The sequence below is a fragment of the Camelus bactrianus genome, chromosome 9, assembly GCF_048773025.1.
Source record: "Camelus bactrianus isolate YW-2024 breed Bactrian camel chromosome 9, ASM4877302v1, whole genome shotgun sequence".
In the NCBI taxonomy this organism is placed as follows: Eukaryota; Metazoa; Chordata; class Mammalia; order Artiodactyla; family Camelidae; genus Camelus; species Camelus bactrianus.
Window position 1 is genome coordinate 13,361,742 of NC_133547.1, and position 12,126 is coordinate 13,373,867.

Below are 12,126 nucleotides of genomic sequence, written 5' to 3' on the forward strand. Positions count from 1 at the left end.
GGTTCATTGAAGAGTTTGGTTTTGCACATGCTATGTTTAAGGTGATTGTCAGACATCCAAATGTGAAAGTTAATGAGTTGTTTAAGCTTAGGTTTCTGATTTTTCAAAAGGAGTACAGCTGGAGAGAAAATACAAAAGGCATGGGTGTATATATCATATTTAAAGCTGTGTGTTAAAATGCATGGTAGAGAGTGAGTACATGCTAATTGGCATAAAGAAGAGAGTGATTTTATTACATCCTCATGAGGAATGTGTATTCTTACTTAAAAAACATCTTCTTTTGATCTATATTTGGATAAAATTACACTTTTCTGGTTAGTTTTCCAACTTTTGCCTTTTGAGCATTTCAAATCTCTAGAAAAGTTCAAAGAATGGTAAAATGACATATTTTTAAAAACTTTATTTTTTAAAAATAGCTTTATTAGAGCTATAGTTTATATATAATAAAGTGTGCCCTTTTACCATATACAATTAGATGGCTATTAGTGTATTTACAAAGATGTTGCATAATCTAATTTTAGAACATTTACTTCATCCCCCAAAGAAAACTTGTGCCCATAGGTTGCCAATATAAATGGCATAATGCAATATGTGGTCTTTGTGTTTGACTGTTTCACATAATGTCTTGAGGTTCACGTATTGTAGCACGTATCACTAGTTCCTTTTTATGGCCAAATTCCATCATTGTTTATCCATTCATCAATTTATAGAAAGATTATTTTCACATTTGGGCTGTTACAAATAATGATGCTGTGAACATTCAAGAACAAGTTTCTGCATGATTATAGTTGACCCTTGAACAATGTGGGGGTTAATCCAAGTGTGGCCCTCCCTATCCACGGATTCAACCAACCATGGACTGTGTAGTACTGTAGTAATTACTGTTGAAAAATATCCATGTATAAGTGGACCTGCACAATTCAAACTCACCTTGTTCAAGGGTCAAATGTATATGTTTTCAGCTCCCTTGAGTATATACCTAGGAATGAAATTTGCTGAGTCATATGGTAACCCAATGTTTAACTTTGTGAGGAACTGCCAAACTATTCTCAGGTTTTTTGCACATTTTAAAATTGGGTTGTTTGTTTTTTTGTTGTGGAGTTGTAGGAGTTCTTACGTATTTTGGATATTAATCCTTTATGAGATACATGATTTGTAGATCTTTTCTCCCACTCTGGGTTGCCCTTTCACGCTATTGATACATAAGATTGAATTCCAGATGAGTTTTAGATTTGAATGTAAAAAAATGAATGGAAATTCACATAAGCACATAAGGAGATGCTCAGCTTTGCTCATTAAAGAAAAATGCTAGTTAAAACCACAATGAGAAACCTATCAAATTGGCAAAGATCCCAGAGTTTGATGGTGTACTGTGCTTGAGAAGTGGTTGGGAAATAGGCACTAAAATGTGTGAGTGAATGTACGACTTTTTAGGACAGGAATTTGGCAATGTCCAGGAAATGCCAGATGAATTTTACCCATTAGTCAGTTATCTCACTCCTAGTAATTCATTCCAAAAATAAGCAAGCAAAATTTCAAAAGATAAATGCAATGAAACTTCTGCCTTTTTAAATAAATCTGTTGATTTTTCATCTTATTAACTTTTAGAATACTCCCACCATTTGTTGTTTTCCGGCAGATAATAGGCTTGTCGGTTTTTTCTCACTTTACAATGGTTTGATCTTTTGCTTCTTTTTCTTTTAGTTTTTGTCTTAGTCTTACTTCAGTGTCTGTAATTTCCAGAAAATGTTAAAGAAAAGTGGGGATAGTAGGTCCATCTTTTTTTGTTGGTTTTTTTAGAGCTTGACTTCATAGTTGTGTGTTTTTGTCATATGTATCTGTAAATCTCATTAAAATGTCCCAACCACCTTATCATCCAATATGACTTCCCATCATTTCTTGTACTTTGTCCATTTATCAAATTCCACCAGTATATTTGATCACTGTATAAGTCATTCACATTCATATACATTAATTTCAGTTTAATTCCCCTATTTATACCATAAAAGTTTCATTTCTTCCAGGAAAAAAAGTTGAATGTTCTCTTTTATGCTTTCTTTCAGACTGTGGATCTAGGTGTGAAACCAAGGAATTATTGCTGAAGAAGGAAGTTTATGAAGTAGAATCGCCTCAATGGTTTATATTGGGACATCTTTCAAAACATGGACTTGAATGTTCCTGTTACACAGGTGATTGGGAATGTAAAAGAAAGACTGAGAAAAAACAAGGATCTCATGAAACAAATTTTGATAATCAAGTTATTTTCAACTATGAAAATATGCACACTTTCAGTCAGCACACATCTCTTACTCTAAATCAAAAGACTGATATTGAAGAGGAAGCCTGTGAATGCAAGGACTATGAGAAAGCTTTTGTACATGACTTGCAACGAACTGCACCTCAGAAAATTGATACTGACAAGAAATTCAATAACTATAAGGAAAATGCGAAGGCCGTTAGTAGAGTTACAGAACATACTCAGCATCAGATCTTGCTTCCTGGTGAAACCTATGAACATACGGAGTATGGTAGGGTCTTAGACTGTGTACAACATCAGAGCATTCATACTGAGGAGAAGATCTATGAGTGGAAAGAATGTGGAAAAGCCTTTAGTACTGGTTCAATATTTAAATCACATCAGAGAATTCACACATGTGAGAAACCCTGTCTAACTGAGGAAGGTGGGAAAGGTTTTCATCATTCCTCAGAACTTACTTATGACCAGCGACTTCACACCAGTGAGAAACGCTATCAGTGTAAGTTATGTGGAAAAGCCTTTAGTAGTAAATCAGGCACTATTCTGCATCAGAGAATTCACACCGGTGAGAAACCATATATATGTAAGGAATGTGGAAAAGCCTTTCGTAGCAGTTCAATACTCATAGAACATCAAAGAATTCACACTGGTGAGAAACCTTATCTATGTAAAGACTGTGGCAAAGCCTTTCACTATTCCTCAGATCTTAAAAGACACCAGAGAATCCATACTGGTGAAAAACCCTATGAATGTAAGGAATGTGGCAAGGCCTTTAAGAGTGCATCATATTTTTTTATACATCATAGAATTCATACGGGTGAGAAACCTTATGAGTGTAAAAATTGTGCTAAGGCATTTAGAAGTAGTTCAGCCCTTAATCGACACCAGAGGGTTCATACCGGTGAAAAACCCTTTGTATGTAAGGATTGTGGAAAGGCCTTTTGTAGCAGTTCAAAACTTATAGAACATCAGAGAATTCACACAGGCGAGAAGCCCTACATTTGTATGGCATGTGGAAAGACCTTTCGTAACAGCTCTATACTTACAGAACATCAGAGAATTCACACTGGTGAGAAACCATATGTGTGTAAAGAATGTGGAAAGGCTTTTTATCACCCTTCAGGCCTTAGCCAACATTGGGGAATTCATATGGGTGAGAAACCCTATGAGTGTAAGGAATGCGGGAAAACCTTTAGTAGTAGCTCAGCCTTTATCCGGCATCAGAGAGTTCATACTGGTGAGAAACCCTTTGAATGTAAGGAATGTGGAAAGGCCTTTCATCGTTCTTCAGACCTTTCTCAACATCAGAGAATTCATAACGGTGAGAAACTCTATGAATGTAATGAATGTGGGAAAGTTTTTGTACGTAGTTCAAATCTAAAACAACATCAGAAAGGTCATGCAGGTAAGAAACTCTGAAAGGTATCTGTGGGAGAGGCATTCAAGTATGAATTTTACGTAATTTGAGATAGGACTTCCTGCTGATGAGATATCCCATAATTAATATGAAGAGGCTTTTATTTGCTTTTCACAACCTAAATGCTTAAGAATACAGCAAATGTCAGAAGACCTTCGTCAACAGTTCATTCCTTACTTAATATCAGAATTTATAACTGTGAATGAGGAAAATGCAGACTTTTTTTTGCAGATCAACCTTCAACATGAGAGAATTTATTAAGGAATAGTGCTAGGATTTCATTTTATTTTTCCTAATTTAATTCTAAGGTATTTTAGTCCTATGTATATTTACTGATCATTAAAATTAATTATTTACTGTCACTATTAATTTAATTTTTAGTTGTGCATTACAGTTCTGAGTTGATTTCTTTTTCTCCACGATTCTGAACCCATCACTACTTATTCTTTCTAGTTGCTTTTTCTACTGGTTTGTTGATATATTCTTATTTATATAAGCTTAAGTTTCAGGGAAGCAATTGAAGTATCATTCATATGTATGTGTGTGTATATGTATTTACATATATGTCTGTAATTGTATCTGTACCTCTTTGTCTTAATTATTTTACTTTTAATATAACAATATAAATAGAACTATACAATGTTTTTTTGAAGGGAGTTCCTTTGAATATTAATATTTTACTGGAATTTTTTTTCAGAGGAATTCAAAAGGCACAAAAGAAATCTTTATCAACCGTTTTAATAACCACTCTCAAATTGTCAAATCCTTTCAGAAAAATGTTAAAGAAAATATATTTCATAAATCCTATGACAGACTACATCATGAACAGTTTTCTAAATCAGTAAATACATCATTATCCTTACTTGAATGGAGTTAGTGCTTATCTCTGTGGCCCCATTATTGTTTTACTAATCTATTGATAAAACATATCTACATTCTAAATTTTGCTTTTATAAACAGTGCTCCTTTCAACGTCCTGTTTTCACATTTTGTATACTTGTCTGCTTTCTTTATTTTTTATTTCTGAAATAATCCATGGGTGCCTTAAACTTAAAACATTTTTAAACATTACAGATAAGCTAAACTCCCTTTTGACTATTTCTCTGACCCTAGTTTCTCCCCTAAATTTACCAATGATGGCAGTTTCATTCAAGAGCCTTTTATCTTCTTTTTCATTAAAGGTTATTACAAGATATTGAATATAGTTCCCTGTGCTATACAGACATATATATAAGTATATATGTTTGTATATATGTAATTATAATCTGTAGAAATGTAATATTGTTTTCAATCTTATGTATTATATTTCAAGCATGGCAAAATGGAGGTGACTGTAGTAACTGCCGTAGGAGTGTATTGAAGATTACATGGGTTATGAACTCATGTATGTAACTGGTGACTTGTTCAGTAAATGTTGGCAACTATTATCTTCATCTGTTTTATTTATGGAATGGCGTTTAACCACGATATATACTTTACACAATAATAAGACACTTCATATTGGAAAAAACCCTTAAAACCAAAATTAAATAAAGATGTTATAATGTAGTGAATCCTTCCTGTAGAACTCAATCTTTATGCTGAATTACAATAGACCAGAGTGAAAATGTATATAAATGTGAATAGGGTGGTTGAGACCACAACTATCACAGAATAGTGAGAGGAGTACAAAAAGTGGTAATGGTATAGAACACATTATCTAACGTATAAAAGACAACATTGGGTAGCCAAAATATATAAATACTAATTCAATTCTCATCTAAATTATCCTTTGATTAAGGATGAAAACAGCACAAACTAGTTTCTCTAGGAATAAATCATAGTGGGTATTCTACATAGAAAATGATGCCTGACAAAACTACATAGAAGGAAACTTACAGCTCTACATTCATGAATGCATTAAAATACTAAAACAATTTAAAATAAGTGTATAGTTTCAAGAAAAATCCCAGAAATATCTAAAGATAATGGAATGTATTTGAAAAAATGAAGACAAAATAACAAATACAATAATGAAGTCTAAACGAATGAAATAGCATAAATGGTGTTTCTTGAAGAAAACAGTGTAGAAGTTCTGGTGGAAAAAAAAAAGATAAGCATTATGGCTGAGAAATTGATATTATGACAAAATAGAGATTTTATGGTTAACATACATACCCTTTTTACTAATAATTTTTAAAATGTAAAATGCTTATTCTTCAAAAACAGAACTCTCCAGATTTGAGTCAAGAGAAATGGGAACACTCAAGAGAGATAAAAACTTAATAAAACAATTAGCCATTTTTAAAGATATTGCCTGATCATTTTTATAGGCAAAATTCCCAAAACTTTAAGGAGCTCCTCATAACATACTTAAACGTGAAAGCTTGACATTTAATTCTGTGACTCTTGCATAACCTTAATTTTAAACTTAAAGGGCAAAACAAAACTTCTGGTACCAATTATGAATATTTGTATAACATCCTAAATAAATCAGTAAATTTAATTCACAAATGTATTCAGTTAAACCTAGATGATTGTTCAATCCAAAAAAGCTGAACAGTATTTATAATTTACACAAAGTCCAAAAAGTTCTTTGAAAAAAGTTGATCCATCTGGCGTAATTTTCCTTCTACATCAAAAATTTCCTTTAGCATTTATTTTATTGCAAGTATACTGCCATTATATTACTTCAGCTTTGTCAGAATGAGTATTCTATCTTAATTTTTGGAAGATACTTTCTGGGTACAGGATTCTAGGTTAACAATATATATATACATATGTATTTTTTTTTTTTCTGGAGAATCCTAATATATCCAGGCTGTGAACATCTCTGGGGAACATTATCCTGCCTACTGCATGCTGCCAATTTTGCAAAGTGGCTGTGCCATTTTGTATTCCTAGTAGCAAAGTATGAGATTTCTGTTGGGTCCATCCACATCCTTATCAACAATTGGTATTGTGATTCATTTCAATTTTAACTGTTTTATTGGGCATATAGTAGAATCACATTGTAATTTTATTTTGCATTTCTCTGAGAAGTACGGACTTTTGGCATCTTTTCCGATGCTATTTGTTAGCCATTGAAATATACTCTTTCGTGAAGTGCCTGTTCAAGCTTATTGCCTATTTTTATTTGGTTGTTTTTCCCTATTTCCTATTGATTTGTAGAAGAGCTCTTTTTATATTTATGATACAAGTCCATAATATATTACAAAGACCTGTTCCAAGTCTGTGGCTTATCTTTTCACTCTCTTCTTTGTGTCTTGACAAACATTTCTTAACTTTAATGAAATCCTAATTACTTTTCCTTTTATGGTTTGTATGTTTTGTGTCCTGTTTAATAAACCTTTGCCTATTCTGGCAACATGGATTCTTTTTTATATGTTCTTCTAAAGTTATATTAATTTTTACGTTTAGGTCTAATGAGCATTTTGTCAAAGAAAATCTTGCATCAATTTTGTGTACTGTGTAAGGTAAGGATAAGGTTCTTTTTTCCCTTGTGTATGTCTAATTATTCCAGCACCATTTACTGAAAAGACTATCCTTTCTCCACTGAACTGATGTGGAAATTTTTTCTAAATAAAGTGACTATCTTTTGATCTTCAGTTGTAGTCTGTTTGTCGTGTGTGTGTATGTGTGTGTGCGTGCGCAACATCACTGTTCAGATTACCATAGCTGTGGTAGGCAGAATTCTAAGAAGGCCCCTTGTGATCTACACTTTCTGTTTTTACTCCTGTGATTATGTTACAATACATGGCAAGAGAGATTTCATGGATATAATTAAGGGGACTAATCAGAGACCTTAAGATAGAGAGTTTATTTAGACTGGACTAACCTAAATCTAACATGAGCTGACTGGTAGTAAAAAAAAGGAAGTCAGAGAGATGTATTCTAGCTGGACTGAAAAAAGCAAACACACATGCTGTGAACTGCCATTTGGAAAATACCTGAGAGTGTTCCCCAGCTGACAGCCAGCAAGGAAACAGGGACTTCAGTCCTACAACGCAAGGAACTGAAATCTGCCAACCAGAATAAGCTTGCAAGTAGATTTTTCTTCAGATCCACTAAATGAGAACTCAGGCCAGCTAACACCTTGATTAAGTCTATGAAACCAATTTCTGACCTACAGAACTGTGAGCTAATTAATGGGTGTTGTTTCAAGGTGCTACATTTTTATTAACTTGTTATGCAATAATAGAAAACAAATAGATCTTGATACCAGAGGTGAGGTGCTGCTGTAACATGTGCCATGTCCAAAACCCAAGGGGATGCCTTTGTCTAGTGGTCACATCTTTTTGCCAGAGGCTTCAGTCTGCTTAACTCAGTTGCTGACACTTCGAGCTCAAAAGACTTGTTAGGGCTGACTGGCCAGAATGGAAAGGTGGTCTGTACAGCTTGTTGGATAGTTTCTAGGGCCTGTTGTTGGACAATATCCCTTTTGATTGATCTTATGTTCAGTAGGAGCCTCATGTGAGGTATGAAATGCCTCCAGGACCCAAACAAGTCTATCAGATGTTGGGCCTCATTTTTGTTTGCTGGAGCTTTTAAGGCCAACAGTTTTTCTTTTAAAAGCTCAAAGCTTTTCCTCTGGGCATCAGCCCACAAGATTCCCAAGACTGTTATTTCAGTGCTTAGCCCCTGTACCTTACTGGGATGTTAACCTTCCAGCCCTGGTTCAGATATTTACTCATCTTCTGAAAGGCAGTCGATACGCTGTCCTTAGCCCTTCCAATCAGAATAGTGCCATCAGCATAATGGTACCAGGACACCTCTGGTAATATTTCAGCTTTTTTAGGTCTCAGCATATTCACTAGTGATGAACTGTGACGAGTTTAGGCAGCCTGTGGTAACATGATACAATAAAGGTAACTAGAACCTTGAGAAGGCAAATCGGCGTTGATCTTCAGAATGCAGCAGGATGCTGAGAGGGCATTAGCAATGTCCACCAACCACTGCAAGACAGACACCTTCAGTCTGCATTATGACTCTGTGGTTGTTAATACTGGAACTGCATGTTGACAGAGACTACTGTCACACTGAGCCTGTGGTAGTCCACAGTCCAGCGCCAAATAACATGGTCTTTTTCACCAGCCACTGAGGGCTCTTATATGACAATAGTTTCTTTAAGCACCTCTACCTCCACCAGCTCCTTGATCAGTATAGCGATTTCTAACCTCTTTCATTTCCTGTCTCCTTCCCAGTATCTTATACTGCTTCACAATAACTACATGACTACATTGGAGAAGTCTAGTAGGCTCCAGCTTGTGTACTTGTGCTACTACCACTGTTCTAATCATGGCACTTCCCCACTGGGAGCATCCTTTATGACTGAGAACTATTACCTATAATTAACACATGTGTTCCCACAACAGATTCAGCAGTATCGGTTACAACCACTTGAGTGGGTACTGGGCCAAAAGAGCCCACCTATGAAGTTATGTCCAATCTCAGGATTATTTCCAAATCCAGTTCAAGTAATTTTTTTTATCATGTCCAAAGGTGCTTCCTGGCACCACAGTAACTTATGTCCTAATGTCCAAAAGGGCTTAAAATGTTTGGCAACCTTGGTCACTGTCAAGTCCCACATATACCTTGATTAGTAATGTGGCCTTGGGTACCTCTTAGAGAAGGATGGACCTTTGCCTTTACTCCAGTCCTATTTGTTCTAAAAGCGGGTAAGGAAAGAGAGGCACTATTTAAGGCACTGGATCAACATCAATCCAAACAGCACAGGCCTACAAGAGGATCTAGATTCTCTTGGTCCTCTTCCTGTTTGTCCATATTAAATGCTAAAGCTGGCTGGGTATCTTCCCCTGTTATAGAAGTTATACAAAAGGACACATTGGGAAATTCAAATTAAAACCACCATGCACCCACCAGAAAGATTAAAAGGAAACACATACATTAAGTAAGTGTATGTTAGGATGCAGAGCAACTGAAACTATAATAGATAGCTGCAAATGGAAAACCATTTTGCAAAATTGTTCAGCAATGTATGCTATAAACATATGCATAACCTATGACCCAGCAATTGCCCTTCAAAGTATGTTTGAAACCAAGATGCACACATATACACAGCAAAAGACACAAAGGAGACTGTTCAAGAGCACGATTCCTAGTAGCCTCATTCTGAAAAACAAGCCAAATACCATCAACAGTAAGAATAAATGAAATTTACTGATTAATCTCACCAACAAAATATTTAGCAAAAGAAGTCTAAGGGGGAAAAAAACGTACACAAAATACGATTCTATTTATGTAAAGTTCAAAATTTATCAAAACTAGTCTGTGCTGTGATAGTCATGTGATAGATATCTTTACAGGAGACTGGTAGGGGACTTTTGAGGTGCTAGTTACACGGGTTTGAGCTATTTATGAAAATTCATAATCTAATGATTTGGATGTTATATTCAAAATCTGTGCTTTAAACTCTTACTTTTTTTAACCGTAAAAACAGCAGCATAACCACACCCCGAGGTCACAAACGGAAGCAAAGGCACTCACATCAGCAGTAAAGGGTCACTAGGGTCTTTCCCTATGCCCTCTTCCCACACAGGCCTGCCGGCGGTTAGGGCCTGGGGATTCCTCTCCTTCAGCCTCCTCAGAGTTGGCTGTTTTCCCCTCCACTGGCCACGACCTCTGGACTCTGCGACTCTGGCGGCGTTCACCGTGGCGGTGCCTAAACCGGGGCTGAGAGATCCAGCATCACCTAGGCTACACTACACGTCCCAGAAGTCCCCGCGACGGAAATCAGCTTCCGGCTAGACCGCGAGCGAGGGCGCCGCAGGGCACGGCCGGGACGGCGGCCCGGCGGAGTGATTCGCCGCAGTCGGCGGACTTGCCGCAGGTCGCGGCTGGTACCTCCGAGAGATTACAGTGCCGAGGAGGGCTCAAGGGGCTCAAATTGCCGTCTCTCTCCGGTCTTTTGGTCCTGGACTACAATTTCCAGAAGCCTGCGGGTGTAACGTCACTTCCCCTCGAGGTTGTTAGCCCTGCTATGCTGGAACGAGTTGAGCGGCACAGCGGCGGAGGGATCGCGGATTGTTGATTGTTAGGTGATTGTTAGGTGGACTGCCGGTGGACTGCCGGTGGACTGCCGGGGAAGCTGAGGGTGAGGCGCTGTCTGAGCCCCGGCTCGGAGACCGGCCGTGTCTGGCGCCTCAGCCTTAGCACGCGCGCATGTGTGTGTGTAAGTGATGTCCCTGTGAGGCGGCACGATTTTGTGTGTGACCACTTGGGAGAGTGATCATTGTGAGAACGGTTGTGTGAAGCTGCGCGAACGGCCAGGTGAAGAAACTTGTCAGCAAGTCGCAGACGTGATCTCAGAATGGGAATTTTAGGGTTGAAAATGGCCTCAAGTTAGGGGGTTTGAAATGAGAGGCAGAAAACCCCCCGAGGTAATGAGATTCCAATCTCTCCCCTCAGGAACCCACCTGGGGTTGTTCTCGTGGGAGGAGAGCATCATTGCGCCAGTCGGCGGAGTGTCTAATAACCGGGGTGGGGTCGAGGGGGAGGAGGGTAGATGTTTGTTTATAACGGATATATCTGGGTTCAAAGAAAGGCTTGAAGTCTCGATTCTTTAACTCTTTTTATTTTGAAACACATGTTATTTTTTTATTTATTTTTAAATGGAGGTACTGAATTGAACCTAGGACTTTGCACATGCTAAGCATAAACTCTACCCCTGAGCTATGTCCTCCCCTCAAGAGTCTAACTCTACCAACTTCTTTTACGCAGGTGACCAGAGAACAGGGGAAGAGTAGCTGTTGGACAACTGAGAGCTTTATCCAGGGTGAGTTGTTATTCCCTTTTTTTGTCTCTGAAGTACTTTCTGTTTTTTCAGGATTTATCTTTCTGCATCTTGAAAATCCATAGCTAGGGTCCTTTAGTGATCTGGTTCTTGGACCTTCATATTCCGCAGAATAATGAGGGGCTAGAGGAATGGACTCAAAGGAGCTGTTCCACTCCATTTCTCTCCTCTTAACCTGAGGTACACATATGCATCTGCCAGGTATTTTAATTCCACCTGTATACCTACTCTTTTTCTAAGGTTTTTGAAGTAATAGCATAAATCCCACTGAGTGAAATTTGAAGCCTTGATTTTATTTTAATATTTTCTTCTCAATTTTATTTTTAAAATGATGATACTCTAAGTATTTAAAAGGTTCAAAAGACTATTTGGCGAATTCTCCCTCCCAGCCCTGCCCCTAGTCATGTAGTTTTCCAACTTCAGAGGCAACCTGTGTGAATAGTTTCTTGAGTACTTCCAGGGGAATTCTGTACATGTATTAGTACATGAAGGGCTTATTCTTTTTTTATAGCTGAACTGTATTCCATACTTTTATAATTTTAAAAACTGACCCTTACTAATTAACTTTCAGATGACTATCAGTCTCTTCCTATTATAAACAGTGGTGGGATAAATATCCCTGTATAGATGCTCATTTCATGAGTTTATCAGTAGGATGAA

At 37.2% G+C, this 12,126-nt stretch overlaps 1 protein-coding gene across 14 annotated transcripts in view; it reads left to right on the forward strand.

Moving 5' to 3' along the window:
* Nucleotides 1-12,126, forward strand: part of LOC105075715 (KRAB domain-containing protein 5) — a 102,792-nt gene that overhangs the window by 36,726 nt on the left and 53,940 nt on the right. For 5 of the 14 annotated variants that reach the window (XM_045523617.2, XM_045523618.2, XM_074371122.1 and 2 more), the window contains one exon: nucleotides 2,064-5,227. In XM_045523617.2, the coding sequence (XP_045379573.1) occupies nucleotides 2,064-3,676 (1,613 nt within the window). In that variant the 3' untranslated portion in view covers nucleotides 3,677-5,227. Of the gene's footprint in view, nucleotides 1-2,063; nucleotides 10,846-11,393; nucleotides 11,449-12,126 lie in introns of those variants that run through there. The other 9 variants (XM_045523580.2, XM_045523600.2, XM_074371118.1 and 6 more) reach the window with 4 other exon arrangements.